The sequence below is a fragment of the Natrix helvetica genome, assembly GCF_964273705.1.
Source record: "Natrix helvetica genome assembly, chromosome: 5".
NCBI classification, from domain to species: Eukaryota; Metazoa; Chordata; class Lepidosauria; order Squamata; family Natricidae; genus Natrix; species Natrix helvetica.
In genome coordinates, this window is record NC_138551.1 from 37,405,105 (window position 1) to 37,422,889 (window position 17,785).

At 33.9% G+C, this 17,785-nt stretch overlaps 1 protein-coding gene across 2 annotated transcripts in view; it reads left to right on the forward strand.

The window, feature by feature from the left end:
• Window positions 1–17,053, forward strand: part of EPHA4 (EPH receptor A4) — a 163,874-nt gene extending 146,821 nt beyond the window's left edge. For both annotated transcript variants that reach the window (XM_081956369.1, XM_081956370.1), the window contains 4 exons: window positions 2,767–2,960; window positions 7,303–7,458; window positions 8,117–8,987; window positions 14,522–17,053. In XM_081956369.1, the coding sequence (XP_081812495.1) occupies window positions 2,767–2,960; window positions 7,303–7,458; window positions 8,117–8,231 (465 nt within the window). In that variant the 3' untranslated portion in view covers window positions 8,232–8,987; window positions 14,522–17,053. The remainder of the gene's footprint in view (window positions 1–2,766; window positions 2,961–7,302; window positions 7,459–8,116; window positions 8,988–14,521) is intronic.
• Window positions 17,054–17,785: the final 732 nt, after the last annotated feature.

Consider the following 17,785-nt stretch of genomic DNA (forward strand, 5'->3'; position numbering starts at 1 on the left):
ATTTGATTAAATATGCTGGAAACTCTGATCATTTCTATGAAAAACTACAATTGTTGACTATTGTTGGATCAGTAAGATTCAATTTCCCTTAATATAACTAAATTTTGTCTGTCAAATTAGGCAAACTTTGATCACCCATTGATTTCACCCTGAAGTATAATATATTATTATGCCTTGTGCTGTTTGGTTCTGTACAATTTTGCTTTATTTTAATGTTTAATTTTTTTCTCTGCTGGTCCATGACCATAATAAAAATTGAATTGGGAAAAAAAAGCCCTTTACCAGAAAAGATTTTAAAAATTCTCACAGCATTCGAATTGTCACTTAGATGGAGAAAATGCTTACTAGTGACAGTGGGGTTCCATCTTTTTTTCTCTCCATTTGAATGTAAATAAGACTTGGAAAGTTATTAATTTTATTTTCGTGAAGAGGGTGCAATTTCTAGAAACCTCAAAGACAACACTCTTCTCTTAATGTTTGGTGGCCATTTAGAAGTATGAATCCACATTGCTAGCCATTGTGCCTGAACTACTCTTCATGTGAAACAAATTGTATGGTTGTGTGAATCAAAGTGTGTGGCCAATTAATCTTTCTTCAGTCTGTAAAGATTGCCAGCAAGAGTGCCCATTAGTGCCAGCTGTGATGGTATGAAGTATTGTGAACTAGACATGCCCAGCAGTTGGAAGCTGGGTCTTGATTATACATGAGCTTATTCTCAGTAGCTTTGCCAAATAGGCAAATATGATAATGAGATACATGTATGGAAGAGTTTATGTGATTTTTATGCAAACTGGTTTGAGATCATATTGCCATAGTTAATGACCATACACATATAGCATTACACACTCCATAATAGGATAATTTGCAGCTGGCCTTTTGGGGTACAGGGTACTGAGCAATTACGCCACTCCTGCATTTCATGATGGACAGATTTGGGTAACTTAAAAAGAGCCAGGTGTTACTAAGAGTGAGACTGATGCAAACCATTATACAACAGTTGAACTGTAGTCTGGTTCATGGAATGTATATGGCTATATGTTGATCTCTTCAGAGTTTCACTGGCAGCCAGAAGATCAATGATCCCTGGAACAACAAAACTTTTAATACAGTTGCTGAGCATTTTTAATAGGCATACTCCTTAAAGTACATTTCCATTGCCCTTTCTTGGGGCGGTGTGTGTGTGTGGGGGAGTATTTGAGACTTAGAAAAAAAAATTCTATGGCAGGATAGAATCATAGGATATGAGGCTGATTTAAAAGAAACTTTGGAGAATATCTCATCAAATTCTCAATTATGGTATCCTAAGCAGATCTCAACCAGCCTGTGATCCAATATTTTAGCAAATAAGAGTCCACATTTGATCAGGATTGTTCTATTGTTGAAAACTCTGACTATTTGGAAATAATTTCTGATGCCCAGAAACAATGAATTTCCTTGTAACTTAAGTCCATTGTTTAATGTTTTGTTCTCTGGAACACTTCTGCTTTCTATTCTACATAATTGCCCTTTGGATATTTGAATATAGCTGTCATACATTCCACATTCTTTTCTGGGGTTAAGATATAAAATGATTCCAAATGAGTTTCATAAACTTTCCCCCCTAGTCCCTTATCATATTGGACACTGACCTCTGGAAATACTTCCATTCATCAATCTCCTTCTTAAAATGTAATACCCAGGACTTAACCACTTATTCTCCTTATACTCTGACCATAACTGAATAGAGAGAAACAATGGCTTCTCTTGATCTTGATGCTGTAATTCTGTCCAATATGGTCTTGCCCATCTTACAATCATGTCTTTGATTTTTTTTTGCCTAAATGAAATATTTTACATTTTTCTTGTAGAAAATCATCTTGTTAATTTCATTGTTCTAACTTGCCAATATCCCCCTGAATCTTGATATTGGTCTCTATAGTGTTTGCTATGTCTCCATTTTTTATATCATCTACGAATTGGAAGATAAATCAGATAATCATATTACTTAAATTTTACCAAGACATTTATAAATATGTTGAATGATATCAGGGCTAGAATGGAGTCCCGAATACATCATTTGACATCCGGCCTTGATGTAAAACCAACCCTTGAGTAGAATTCTTCAGTCGTCTCTGGACCTAATATTTGAATAGTTTATTTTCATTGTGCTATTTTGTATACTAGGATTTTATGCAAGTCAAGTTAAATTATGTCCCCCTCTTTTTCATGGTCATGATCATGTTTAGATCGTATTAAATCATGACTTCTTAATAGGGGGATTCTATCAAGATGTATACTATTTTATAAATTTTCACAAATACATTGTTTAATAGACATTTTGCCCAATAACAAGGTAACTAGAATGTAATTACAAACTCCTTTATTTTACCTTTTTGTAGTTGAAATGATATTTGTCTTATTTGCCAAATTTACATAGCCACTCTTCTCATAAATATGTAATTACGGGCATCGTGAAACACAACAGTTAAACCTCTATCACAATCTAACAACTTTTTAAAAGTATTCTGGCATTATGCTGTTATCTAACCATTTTTCTCTAATCCCAATTTTAAGGTGTATATTTTGGCCTATGTTTATTATCTGTATATTTCATATGACATTACTCTCTATTATTTTAATACTACTAGTGGCTGAATAAGAATATATTGATGGGTTTCTTATATAAACATAATTTTTGATTGATGCCAAAACTGAATGAAACTTGCTTTGTTTTATCTTCTCTGAATTAAAATGTCTCCTAAAATATTGTTTTACTATGTTTCTTAGGTTATTAAAGCCATTGAAGAAGGATATCGGCTTCCACCCCCAATGGACTGCCCTGTCGCTCTACATCAATTAATGCTGGATTGTTGGCAGAAAGAACGTAGTGATAGACCTAAATTTGGACAGATTGTCAACATGTTAGATAAACTCATCCGCAATCCCAATAGCTTGAAGAGGACAGGCTCAGAAAACTCCAGGTCAGTTGTATTTTTCTAATGGTAATGGATGAAGGAAAGTATTGGTAGTGACAGCTAACTGTAATTCAGCTCAACAGTTGTGCTAAACTGAATTTTGATCAGAGTACTTATATTTTACCAGTATAAAATAGTAGATATACTTAATATTACTTCCCCAAATAACCGTACTCTATAAATTTACCATTTACATTTCCACGGTATTAAAATAAATATTGTATGTGCATTTTAATTGTGATCCTGTTCTGATGGTTCTTTCATGGATACAAGGTCCTGGCAGGAATCTAATAATTATGCCAATGTAATCTAAGGGATGTGGAGGCTCAGTGGCTAAGATGTTGAGCTTGTTGATCAGAAAGATTGGCAGTTCGGCGGGTTGAATCCCTAGTGCCACATAATTAATTGTTCTAACTATCAGGAAATTTCTCCTCATTTCTAAGTTGCTCCTCTCCTTGATTAGTTTCCACCCAAACAAGAAGCAATGGGTGGAAACTAATCAAGGAGAGAAGCAACTTGGAACTAAGGAGAAATTTTCTGACAGTTAGAACAATTAATCAGTGGAACAGCTTGCCTCCAGAAGTTGTGAATGCCCCAACACTGGAAGTCTTTAAGAAGATGTTGGGTAGCTATCTGTCTGAAATGGTATAGGGTTTCCTGCCTAGGCAGGGAGTTGGACTAGAAGACCTCCAAGGTCCCTTCCAACTCTAGTATTGTATTGTATTGTATTGTATTGTATTGTATTGTATTGTATTGTATTGTATTGTATTGTATTGTATTGTATTGTATTGTATTGTATTGTAATGGAGTGAGCTCCTGTTACTTGTCCCAGCTTCTGCCAACCTAGCAGTTTGAAAGCATGTAAAATGCAAGTAGAAAAATAGGAACCAACTTTGGTGGGAAGGTGACAGCATTCTCTGTGCCTTTGGCATTTAGTCATGCCAGCCACAGGACCACAGAGATGTCTTCGGACAGCATTGGCTCTTCGGCTTTGAAACGGAGATGATCACCGCTCTCTAGAGTCGGGAAGGACTAGCACATATGTACGAGGAGAACCTTTATCTTTACCTTTAGGTTAGAAGTTAATCACTATTTAAAACAATACCTTTACCTTTAAAACTAAGTAGCTGCCTTGGCAGCTGTGCCTGAACTTTTTTTCTTTTATGACTGAAAGTATCTAATATTGGGGTGTACTCTCTATATAGAAAGCTTTCTGGTTCCAGCCAACACAAACATGCATGCACAGAATAATCTGTAATACTTTCAGTGGAATAGAAAATATATAAAGCAGAATGGAATGCATTGTTATTCACACATCCCAAATGAAAGTCACAATTGCCTTGAGCAGCTTGCCTGAAGGGAAGTCCGTGTAAAAGAGTCCAGAGCAGTGGGTGGAAAGGAGCCAGCCAAAACCATCAGTAGAAATGGTCATTGATGACAAATCTTATTTTTTTTACCCTTTTCTGACATGATGTAGTCTGATATGTAATATCACAAACTCATCCTTAGCCAACATAGTTTTTGGCTGAACTGGCTGGGCGTAATGAAATTTACACACAAACAGATCTGAACCAAATTGGCGGTAGCTAGTTTGTCTGAGAAGGCTTTTCTGTGAAAAATGATGACTTTAGAAGACTAAAATTTAGAATATGGTTGTTAATTTTTCATTTAAATGCCTTTTAATGAAGCAATTTGAATAGGTCACCTTTTCTTTCTGTCAAGCAAAAGAAGTAGTAGGCTCCCTTGGATGCAGCTGGGATAATTTGCAATTTACTCTATTCATGCATCATTGTAAATTGCGGCTTATGTTAGAAACCTACCTGAAGTTGAATTTCACAGTAGGAAGTTGGCAGAAGGCTTTCCCAAGCCTACAATCCCTAGCTCCTCCAGTTCCCAACTCATGAATCATATTTTTACTCCAGTAGCAGAGCATGAGATCTTCTTTCATGCAACTGTTCCTAGCTCAAACTTATGTATCGGTCTTCCAGTAAGGCTGGGAAAAACTTTAATTTCAAATCATGAGTGGTATTCTGAATAGAGTAGACTAAAATAGAGTTTTCACCCAGTATAATTCAGATTTAGATTGAAACATGTAATTATTTTCCCTTCTCTAAATAGGCTACCATAATTGGACTACCACAATCTGGATAACCATCAAAATTTTAGTGACACCTAAAATTTTACAGTCCTATCCTAGTAGCACCTCAAAACATAAACCACCATTTGTATATCAGATACTTTGGACCATAGCTAATATAACATTTTAGTGGAAACCTCCAATTTTTCATATCATGTTTTTAATGTAATAGTGACACAACTTTTAATGTAACTCTAATTGAAGTAATATTGCCACAGCCACAGTAATAAATAGAGAGATCTTCCATTCAGCTGAGATTAATTGAAATTTAATATATTTTTTACAATTTTTTTAATTATTTTAATACCTCTTATTACAAGGAACAGAGAATTCTCCTAAAGAGCATAAGCAATCATGTGTCTCCGGAACAAGATGTCATGACTAGCCAGAGAGAAAAGGTGATAAGAAAACAAAATATTCCAAAAAGTGAATATCTTTATCTCAAGAGAAACTCCACACCCCTAAATTAGTTCAGTCAGATGCATTAAATGAATAGAGAGATGAACAATATTAAATTTAAATTCTCACAATACATGTTTAAGAAAGAGTTGTTTTTAAAAACAAACATTTTAATTTTACATTCCGAAAAGTAGCTATCTTCTTATTTCTTCTAGTTGGTTCTAACTGCACCTGTACTATGACAAATGTCATTATTTGATTATTTAAGAAGGAAGGCCTGTATATTATCAGGTGTTTAATCTTTACCAGCAATATTTGATTCCAATTTTCTGATAAGCATATATCTTAGACTATTATAGCTTTTCCTGTCATGTATAATCTGATCTCCAGTGCTTATTGTTATGAAGTTCCTTTTAACACCAGCATTAAATATCCTGAAATGAATGGATGTGTATATTTAGGTATAGCTTTGAACAACACAGGCTACCAAAGAAGAAGTGTTCTTTTAAGGCTGTCAAAAAGCATTGGCAAAGATAAAGATTAAAAGGAATATTCTTCTCATACAAGATGCTTGCAATCTTTGATTACCCACACTTGAAATAAATAAAAGCCCTAAATTTTTGTTTATTTTAATAATAATAAATATTTGTTGTGGTTTATTTAAAAATAGTACACAACATGTAAACGTTTCTATTATTATATGGTATTTCCACATTAAAATTTAAAGGTAAAGTTTAACTTTACATTACATGACATTAAAAAGTAGAAATTGCAATTGAAAAGACAAAAATTGAAGCTGTATGTGGTCAATGCTAGCATTTTGCATATATACATACGTACGTACATACATACATACATACATACATACTTGTCAGAAATTGAGTAAAATAGATTAATTCTTCCCTGTACCTGCTTTGTATGGAAATATTTAACTTTTTTTAAAGAATTGTTCTTTTTTAAAGACAAACTTACACATACAAAACATAAAAACATCTTCCAGTTACATTCAGTTAGTTACAAAACTTTTGTTCATTCTCTCCATAGTCCTCACTTACAATTTATATAAAATCTCATATTATCAATCTAATATATATGTATACATTATTATCATTATTAATTTTTTACTTGACTATAACTATTATTCCTTCATTTTGGAAATATTTAACTTCTATATCTGGCCAGGAAGAGGCCTGATGGAAGCTTTTTCTAAGTTCTGCACTTCCAGATTGTATGAAGGGCTACACTTTTCATCACTGATGTTTCATATCTATTAAATCAACATTTGTGTATGTAGTGAATATTGGTTTTTTTAATGTTTGATACAGGCTATATGGGAGAGGACGTAATTCATTCACAATTCACCATCTTCCTTAGAACCTCATCTGTATTATTAATGAAGATTTTTTTGCAGGATCCAATCTGGGTCAGTCACCGGGACTAGAAGTTTTGTCTTCTGAGCTTTTGGACTCATGCTGGAGCACAACCTCAGGAAACGTCTCTCTAGCAGACGGTGTGATGTTCTATGAGTTGGAGGCTTCTGTCCTCTGTTAGGCATCAAAACCTTTGACAGCTTCAACACTGGATCAGTCTCTATTTATTTTTATTGTGTTAAAGATTGCTTTAAAAATAAGAATTGTGTATATTTCAACCGTTCACAAATTTAAAGTCTTACCCATCAAACCAAAATACAGACCATTTCCCCCAGAAAATGTGCATACATCTTACACCTCTAATTATACAAAATAATTGAAAAGCTTAAAATCTAGATGCCTTCCTTGTTAATTAAAACAATATGCTTATCTTTGGTCCTAGGCCTAATACTGCTTTGCTGGATCCAAGTTCTCCTGAATTCTCAAGTGTAGTTTCTGTTGGTGATTGGCTTCAGGCTATTAAAATGGAACGATATAAGGATAACTTCACAGCTGCCAGCTATACTACCTTAGAGGCTGTGGTGCATATGAACCAGGAGTAAGTACTCAGCAGTGTTAACAAAATAAAGTATAAAACTGTATTTAATCAGATTACATTTAATCAGTCATTAGAATGTTGGTATGTCTTTAATAGTGAAATATTGAAATTGGTATGATTTGAAAATACCTTCTACAGTGCACTCAGACATTCGATTGGGAAATTGCTTCTGGCTTTATACTTGAAATACACAAAAATGAAATTTTAGAATTTAGTTTGAAGATTTAATAATTGTGTAGTACTAGAATAGGACTATAATAATTATAAGTAATGTAAAATTTTAAGCTATATTAATATTTTACCATGCTGGAAATTATGGGTAATTAGGTTAGAAGTTATAGGGACGCAGTGGCTCAGTGGCTAAGACGCTGAGCTTATAGTTCAGAAAGATCAGCAGTTCAGCCGTTCGAATCCCTAGTGCCGTGTAATAGAGTGAGCTCCCATTACTTGTCCCAGCTTATTTTCAGTGTATTTTATGTTATAATAAACCTCAATAAAACACAGAGAATACAACACATCAGGACATTTAATTAAGAATGTATATAAATTCACTTTGATTTTCCTTTTTATTATTTATTGGTTATTGATAATGATATGTATATATTTGGCATAAAGATCTTATTTTTTGGCTCATTCCTTTTTTTTTAAATTCATGTAGAGACCTGGCAAGAATCGGAATTACTGCCATTGCACACCAGAATAAGATTTTGAACAGCGTCCAAGCAATGAGGACCCAAATGCAACAAATGCATGGCAGAATGGTTCCAGTTTGAGACAGTACTGAATAAACTCTAAACTCTTGAAATTAGTTTACCTCATCCATGCACTTTAATTGAAGAACTGCACTTTTTTACTTCTTCTCCTTGCCATTGAAATAACAATAATAATGATTTGCAGCACTGTTTGATATATAAAGATTGCTAATAGTGTTGCAAGGAGGGAACCTACAATAATGACAGGTCGTCATTTGAGAACAAGCCTGGAACAAATTGTTTCCTGGAATACACTTATATGTGGATCAGCATTATGTAATATACTTGTATCTATAAAACATCCATTCAAGTTCTGAAGCTGTGTTTCCTGCCAGATACTGCGATTAAACAAAGGAAATACTGTTGTTCTCCCCAGCAGCCATGGGATTACAATTATTGTGTTTGATCTGTGGATAAACCATTCCCCCCCCCCCTTTCATCTTTTATTGGAACAAAGAATCTTCTGAACCAGGAAATGTTGGCATATTCTAGGCATCCATGGTACTCTGCAGAAAGCTTAAAGGAAAATATTTGGATGATCAGTGCCTCTCAAGATTTATCCACTTGCAATCTAAGAAAGACAGGGAGCAACCTTCATGGATTACTGGATTTATTTATTTTCTTTTATCGAGGGAAGAATGTTGGTTGCTGTTGCATTATACTGAGTATATCTGTCATGGTTCTAGAAATCATCTTACTAGTCAGCCATTCTTAATAATGGATTTCCCAAATCTGCATCTAACCGTCCTTCAAGAGGCCACTGACAATACTGAAAAGGTCAGTGGAAGTATTCTATACCTGTTGTTTCAATTTTCATTAATGCATTTATGAAGTGGAAATCATAAAGGATGTTTATTATATATTTTTTCTGTGCTTAATAGGAGATTGTGATATCACAAACTGGCTCCATTTCCCCTTAATAATTTGTTTACATATTTGTAATGATTGTCATTTTGTGCAAACTGAGCCATGAAATTCTCGCTTTTATACTTATTTGTTTGCTGGAAAGCATGGGATGATTCACATGGAAACTTAAACAACTGTATATTAAAAGATTACAGGGGGGAAACGGATTCAAAAATACATATCCATATTCTTTAAATTTGGAGCTGTTTGCATATATATATAAAACTATATTTTCCTATTTTAGTTGTCTAGATCAAGCATAAGTTAAACATCTTCACCATGTTTTTAAAGTGAATCACATGGTGATCAGTCTGAATCCATATCCCAAGTATACATTGGCAAACAATGCTGGAAAGCCGCAGAAAATGTTGAAAATCATGGTTAGATGACCACTTACTTTACTTTTATTTAGATTTTTATACCGCCCCCTCTCCCCAAAGGGACTCGAGATGATGCAGCTGGTAATAACAGTGAGCCAGCTGCCAAGCACCTGAAATGTATTCACATGAGTACTAGAGGGGCAGTGCCACACTGCACAAAGTGCTCTAGGCCATATGCCACCCTTTCCAAGGCCATCATACATTGAAGCTCTCCTATTTCCAAAACGTTGTTAAACAATCAGTCTTAAGATAATAACTACCTGCAAAGCATTTTAAATGATTGATTTTGCTTTCTTTAAATCAACCGATACAGTCAATTTATCTTAAATGACTTATTGCAGAATTGTAGAACCAAAATAATAAGAAGTATGTTTTGGGGCTGACGGTGCCAAAATAATCTAGAAAATATCATAAATTCAAATTTAAAATTCATTACTTACATATAAAATAATATGATAAATGAATATGAAAAAGTGTTGTTAACTTTATCTTAACATTACTTGGAGTTGAGAAAGTGCTAAATATTCCAAGATTGTCTATAATTTAGCTATTTGTTACTTGAAATTATTTGGAGTGGAACGCCAAGTTGACAGGTCCAGATGATGTGCTCGACATATGGCTTGTAAGATTGTCTGTAGAGAGTTTGTAGCTCTTGAGGAAGTGGACAAGATCTTCCAATCTTAAACTTGGCCATCTGTTCAATCACGGTATCTCCTGAATGATTAAAGCTATCTGGCCCTTCAGATAGCCACTCATGCCTTGGTCTCTCCTGACTGAATTATTATAATACATTCTACATTGAGATACATTTCTAGAAGATAATGACATGAACAATGAAAGTATGAGAACATGTCCCCACTGTTTCATGAGCTGTACTGTTTGTAATGTGTTGGTTTCTGGGTGCAATTCAAAATGTTGATTATCACCTATAAAGCCTAATACTGATGATGTAACCTAGTTTGGGTAATGAAACTTTTGCAGGAAAACAAGCAAGCTCATAGAGCACCAAAGACCCCTCAACATATAAAGCCTGAGTAACACAGGACCTGGTTACTTGAGTGGCTTGTTTCTATTTATGTTTACCTATGTGGTGAGGTCAGTCAGAATGAGTATGCTCCTGGAATTCCAGAAAATTATTTATACCTATTCTGATCCAGATCTAAGGGAATATGTTTAGAAGCTCCCTGTTGTGGTTTCTTTTTATTGTCATGTTTGTTTTAGTCCATGTTGTATATGTTATGTTTTTAAATGTTTTAACTTTTTTGAGGTTTTGTAAGCTACCTAGATAAGAATTAAATATGAATCCATTATCCTAAGGAACCTAAGAAGCATGGCTTCTCAGTGATGGCTCCAGCATTGTGGAATGATTCTTTCCCCAGAGATTCATGGTGCTTCCATACTTTGATTTTCTTCAAACTACTAAACACATAGCTATTCCCCCCAGGCAATTATTGAGTTAAAATGATTGAAGCCCTTTGATTTGATTTTACTTTTTTCTTTTTACTGTTTTATACTTTTGCTCTCTCTTCCAGTCAGTGGTATTCTTTTTCTTGATATATTTGGCTTTTATTTTGTTATATTTTTAATTTTTAAACTGCCTAAAGTTGTTCTGGAGTTGGACAGTCCCATTTAAAAAAAAACCCCACATAATATATACATACATGTATGTATGTTACTCTATGTTAATGTACATACAAAATACATACATATGTACATACATGTCTTGTGGTCTTATAGAACTGAATGAGACATAATCCCAGATAAGCATGCATAGAAATTTCATCTATAAATTCAGATTATGAGATAATTTGTAACAGAAGATGTACAGCCACATAAATTAGTGCACGTAATAGAAATACCATGAAGCAAAAGTCTCCTTTGGAAGCCATTTCAACTAAATTTATTTTCAGAATAGCAACATCATTTTCAATGAATTAAATTTTGGTTGCCCTCTGATCTGTAGTTCTACTATTTGTGACAATAGTTTCTAGTTTCATAATAACCTATAAATGACAATTGAATTTGATGTGCTAGGAAGACAGAGGACTTAGTGAATTACACAAGTAAAACCTGCCATATTTCTAACATCACTGTCATCAATTCTTGTCAGTTATAACAACAAGCTGTTGATTTTAACCACAAGTTTCTCTCATGAATGAGTTTTTGAAATCAAGTTGTTGGGAATAGATGCTAAATTTGCATACTGTCCAAATGCAGTGTGACAGCTTAATAAAACCTTCCTTTCATTCTCTCTCTCTCTGTCTATCTCTCCCTCCCCACCCCCCTTTCTAGAATTATCCACAAATATTTCCTATTTGGAAGGATGTACTTTCATTTTTTAAAAGCCAATTATTTTAATACCATTTTGTTAACAAACATTACACTATTTTTAAAAATGCTTTAGAGTTTTTAAATATTTTTATATCACACCTATTAGTTTTTAAAATAATAAGGCAAACCCAAATAATATCCATTTCTCCTCCTATTTTCCCTATAACAATAACCCTGAGAGTGACTGGCCTAAGATACCAAACCAGTTTTTCATGCCTAGAGTGGACTCACAATCTTTTGGACATTACTTTAATCACTACACTAAACTGGTTTTCGGTTTGCCTAACACCACATATATTCACTAGTTCAAAATGGCTTTTTGCATCCCATATGATGCAAGATGATGGAGATCTATAAGAAGAATATCATATCTCAATGGCCGTCAGTTTCATCAACTTGTTCTACTTCTAGTAGCTAATACTAATCAACATTAAATTGGTCTTCTTAGAATAAGAAATATAGAAAAGAAAGGAAAACAACATATTTGTCTTTGGCATAACTCAGATTTTTCATTTGTCAGGTTTTTTTTTCAATAATGACCTTTTCTAAGTCTTCATTTTAAATTGACAAAGTGTTATTAGGAACACATCTCAAGTTGTTCAAGACTTCAGCCTCTTATTTTGATTTCTGCCATCACCTATTCCAAACCTTCCGTTCTCTTATTTAGTATTTCAGATAAAGCAGTTCTGGAGAGAATTTGAATCTTTACCTCACTTTTATTCTGACCATTCTATTTTTTCAATCTCTCCATTTATAGTGGCCCAAATACAGGAGTATTTTGGCCATTCTAAAGCTTCTTTGAAAGAATATATTTTAGATATTGTCAGGTGATTTGAAAATGTGATAAATAAATATAATTGTTCTGATTTATCTGTTTCCCTTAAAGTTATCACATTCCTTTTAGATAGTTTTCTTTATCCTTTCTTGATACTGGAAGTCATCAGCCATGGTTTTCATTGTCCAGAAAGCCATAGCTATCTTTGTCCAAGAAGCCCTGAATTACCATAGGTAGAGTTCCCCCTCCCCCCACATTTTAGGCATATTATTCATCTTTGGTTTTCACAATAACTCTTATCTCTTTCTATACTTTCTTCCATGTAAGTGTCTGACTCTACTCTTTACATTAAACTTACATACTGACTGCATATTTTCTAGATTAAATATTGCTTTTTTAAGCTTAGCCCATATATTTTACATCTATTTATTTTTCTAAATGTAACCCATAGCTGTGCAAGGGTCCTTGTTAGGAGGGACAAGGGGGCAATGATGACAAATGTGTCAGGAGATCATCAGGCAAATGTCATGAATGGAAAAAAAAGTCAAATTATATACACTATATTGCCAAAAGTATTCGCTCACAACTGCTTCTGATTATATGGATGGGTAAGCGAATACTTTTGGCAATATAGTGTATTTCATATCATTTATGCATAGATACCTTAATGTGCATGTATTCCACCAAATATACATGCTGTATACTGTGTGTTGCACAGTCTGCATTTGAAACTGTGCTGGATGAGATTGGATTGCAGGTCTTCATGTTTTATTTTCTATTATGTAGTTAATTTGATTCCAGTGTTATGCATGTGTTGATATCTATGTTCAGAATATCTGTTTAAATTGCTTTAACATGATCCACCAAAGATTGCTTGTTCCTGAAACTTCTTGTTTAATATGATTTGTGAATACGTGTGTGTGTGTGTGTGTGTGTGTGTATATACATACATACATACATACATACATACATACATACATACATACATACATACATATATATATATATATATATATATATATATATATATATATATATATATATATATATATAGCAACTGTTTAGTGAAATATTATTTGCAAAAAAAGTGTGTAAATGAATCTGCCTATTGGTCTGCTTAGCTTGCTACCTAGTCTGATTCTAATTGCATTCCATATCCTCAGTTGAGAATTTAGAAGACATTGCTGTTAATGAAACCAGGACAAGGATCTAATTTATACAGGTAGCCTTCAGCTTATGACAATAATTCAGACCAGAAGTCTGGTTGTAAGTTAAGGCACCCATGTGACCAGAAGCAATTTTCTGGCCTTTTTCATGGTGGTCATTAAGTGAATGCTGCAGTCATTAAGCAAATTATATGCTTGTTAAGTGATCACAATCATTTATATCATTTTTTTTGCTGAATTGCTTGATGTAACCATGAAACCCTATGACCAAATGACCAGTTTTAAAGCTTCAGTCATGTGACTGCAGGGAGAGCAGTGCGCTGTTCCATGGCCATAAAACTTAAAACAGTCATAAAACAACTGGTCATAAGTTGAAGATAGCTTTATCTTTAAATGCAATGCATTAAAGCATTAGCTCACTATCTCAGTCCTGCTTCTACTAAAGGTTTTACATCTTTTCCTAATACAGTTTTCCTAGATCAAAATGCACTATTTCCAAAATTATTATGTTTTCTTTTTAATTAGATAATGGATGCTTTTCCATTTGAAAACATTCAATGTTTCCAGTGTCTGAAATCATACATTTATTGTAACTGTTTTAGAGCGGGAAAAAACTATTTGGAAGATAGTAAAATAGCCAATGGAGGATATTTCTATGATAAACTTAAAATATGCATTTTATTTCTCCCTTTGACATTAAAAATAGCGAAGATACCAAGTTCTGACTTGGGATTTGTTTGTTTCCTTTGATAGGTAAAATGGAACCTGCTTTCTTGGAACCTGGCCTTTCTGGTGATCATCTTAACCCTGGAAGATAACAGACTAGAGACAAGAACCTTCAATTGTCTCAGTTTATTCAGCACTGACTGTAGAGAAAATGGACCGTGAATAAGCAGCTTTTACTTCCTGAAGAGTATCTCTTTGGATTTCTTCCTTTTGAAAAGGTTTTGTCAGCAACAAAAAGCAAATATAAGATCCAGATAAAGTTCTTTTATTTCCACTTAAGGAATGTACTGTATAAAAGCTCTACAGACATATATACACATGCACCACGCACACACACACACACACACAAACCCCTACATGCTGTGTCTTTTTTTCTCCATTGCATGTTATTTCTATGTCTCTCCAAATGTCAGTGTCGGAGCCATAAGGACACCAAGGCAATGTACCCCTGTGCAGAACTTGGTTAACAAAAGCTGAAACTGCATATGATAGTCCAGCGATACTTTATGGAAAGTGTGCCAATGCTAAAATGCCAATATTTTTAATAGAATGGAAAGTAACTTATTTCTTCCAAGATTGTGTAAGGATATGTATGACTTTAGTGTGTGTGTGTGTGTGTGTGTGTGTGTGTGTGTGTGCATGTGCGCACGTGTGCATGCATGCATGCACATGTAATAAGTTTGTTGCCTGTTGCACAGGGCCACCTGTGAATATGCAGATAGCATCTCAAGATAATTTGACAGTTTGTGGCTGGGCTGTTGAGTTACCAGGCCAGTAGGTGAGCTATGCAACAGTAGGGAGAAAACACACATACTCCTGAATGTTCCAGTTCTGTATCTATATATATTTTATGTAGCTGCCACACTAACCTTAAAAATTAGTTCTCTAGCCTAGAGCAGGGACACTTTCACTTTGGTTGTGGAGTGATCCATCATGAGTTCCATTATGGCTAAAGAACAGCATTGATAAACATTAGTCTTGCCAAGGCTGTTCATTATTAAATCAGTGATACCTTAAGGTAAAGTAGATAGAGAATATAAGTCTTCACCCATCAGCAGGTTGCTTTGAACTGAACAATTTTTCTTTTCCTGGAAAAACAGTATTGAAAAGACTTGTTGAAAATGAACAGAAATATGCAATCCTTATCCATTCACAGTAATGAATTATCCCATGTGCCATTTGCAAGAATTTCTGGGCTTATAAACTGACTGTGGAGCATATTATTCATTCTCCCCCAAACAGCTGAGTAATATGAAAACATTTAAAATGATCAAAACACATTTAATTTGAAAAAAGTGACCAGGGTATTTTCTCTGCATTGCTACAATAATCTTTGTCATAATTGGTCCTTCCTAGAAAGGTTGACAGACCATGGAGACTTTTCTTTTTCTATATATCGATTTTGGAAGCAGATGGATGGAGACAACCTGGAGACTTTACTGCCATTCCATATTTTGAGCTCAGCCATTGATGTATTTGATCTGTTTTCTGGTTGCAGAATAGTTTTCTCTGCTGAAATACAATGCATTACAGCAAGTTGAAACAGAATAGTCAAACCGACATTACTGAGCGAGAAAAAATAAAATAAAAGAATGTGTAAATTTTGCATTAAAATTTTCTAGCATTTTTGGGATTTTTTATCAAAATATCTTTGCCTTTTCTCCTTCCATCCCTACAGTTCTCTCTACCCTCTTTTTGTTGTATTCATGGATGCAAAGTCTAAAACCAAGTTTTGGGGCTCAGGTATTTGTGCTGTTGGCAATAAAGAGGCATGAAACACTATTAAGGAGCCATGAGCTGCATGGACTGCAAAGCCAGGACATAATTGCAATCAAATATACTAAACAATACACATTGCCCAGTAAAAGCCAGAATACTGTATAGAACTGGCCTTCATTTCTTCCTGGTTACAGAAGAGACATCAACAGGATTATTTTAACACAGCAAACCTCTATACATTAAGGAAATATCTGCTTACAACCTCACTGGTTAATGTTTGTCCAGGTTTCTTGCTGTATTAAATTTGTGATGGATTTGTGTAATAAATATATAAATATATATATGTATAAAACAAAAAAGCTGGTTCTAGCCAGTAACCAGAACTTCAAAGCAGTATTTTTCTTTTACATGCATTTTCATAACCAGAAAGAAAGCATCCTGAATATTAATTAGACAGATTAAGAAGTAAAAAAAAGAGAGTGCATTTATTTTTTGTATCACTGCAAATATGCTGGAATATGCAAGGACTGTTTTAAAAAAATAGAATGTATGAGGCATATGATACTTTAGTCCATACTGGGGGAAAAAGAAATCTTAACAGTACATTGCTTGGGTTTGCAGATTTGAACAATGTCTCAGATAGAAATATAGATTTTCTATTTTATTTTAATTTGTAATTTTTCCTTCTCCATCAATGTTAGGTACACATAACTTATGTCATTTATTTATGGTCTTTTATACCTAGTTTGTAAAATTGTAAAATAGCAAACTAAATGCAAAAGTTTGCATTTGAAAATAATAAAGTAGTTGCTGTACAAATCTCACTTGTGATTCATGATATTAAATATAGTAAGCTTTAACTTGGTTATATATATATATAATGTATATATAATACATATATATATGTATTTGTGTTACAACCCCTGGTATGCCTAAATATGGGAGGAAGGTCACTACTCCCTCTTTCTGTCCTTCGGCTCATCACAGAAGACCATGCAAGCAGAAAACCATATTTTTATTTTTAATGTTGCCTTTTTATATTTGTGTTGCATTTGTACTGATAAATACCTATTTCCCTGGCTCAACTGATAAGGAGGCGAGCCTGTGGCTTAGTGGCTAAGACTCCTGGCTAAGATATAATACAGCCCAGGTTCAAATCCCAGTAAAGGGTATGGCTAGCTGATGAGAGCTAATTAGCTCGAAATAGATCTATACTAGTCTCACTTTATTTATTAGTACAAATACAACACACACACACACACACACACACACACACACACACACACACACACACACACACATATATATATATATATATATATATATATATATATATATTATATGTGTTTCCATCTAGAATATTTTATTAAACAGTTTGTCTGAATAAACATTGTCCTAATTCAATTAACTAACTAAGAAATGATAAACTCTTTCCTCACCTTAGTTTGCAGATGAGAGTTAGCACAGCTGAGTATTTCCACATAAAAGGAATGGCCCAATTATAAAGAATATTGAGGAACAAACCAGTCCATATTATATCATTACAAGTCTGGGAAAATTGTTAACTTGCCT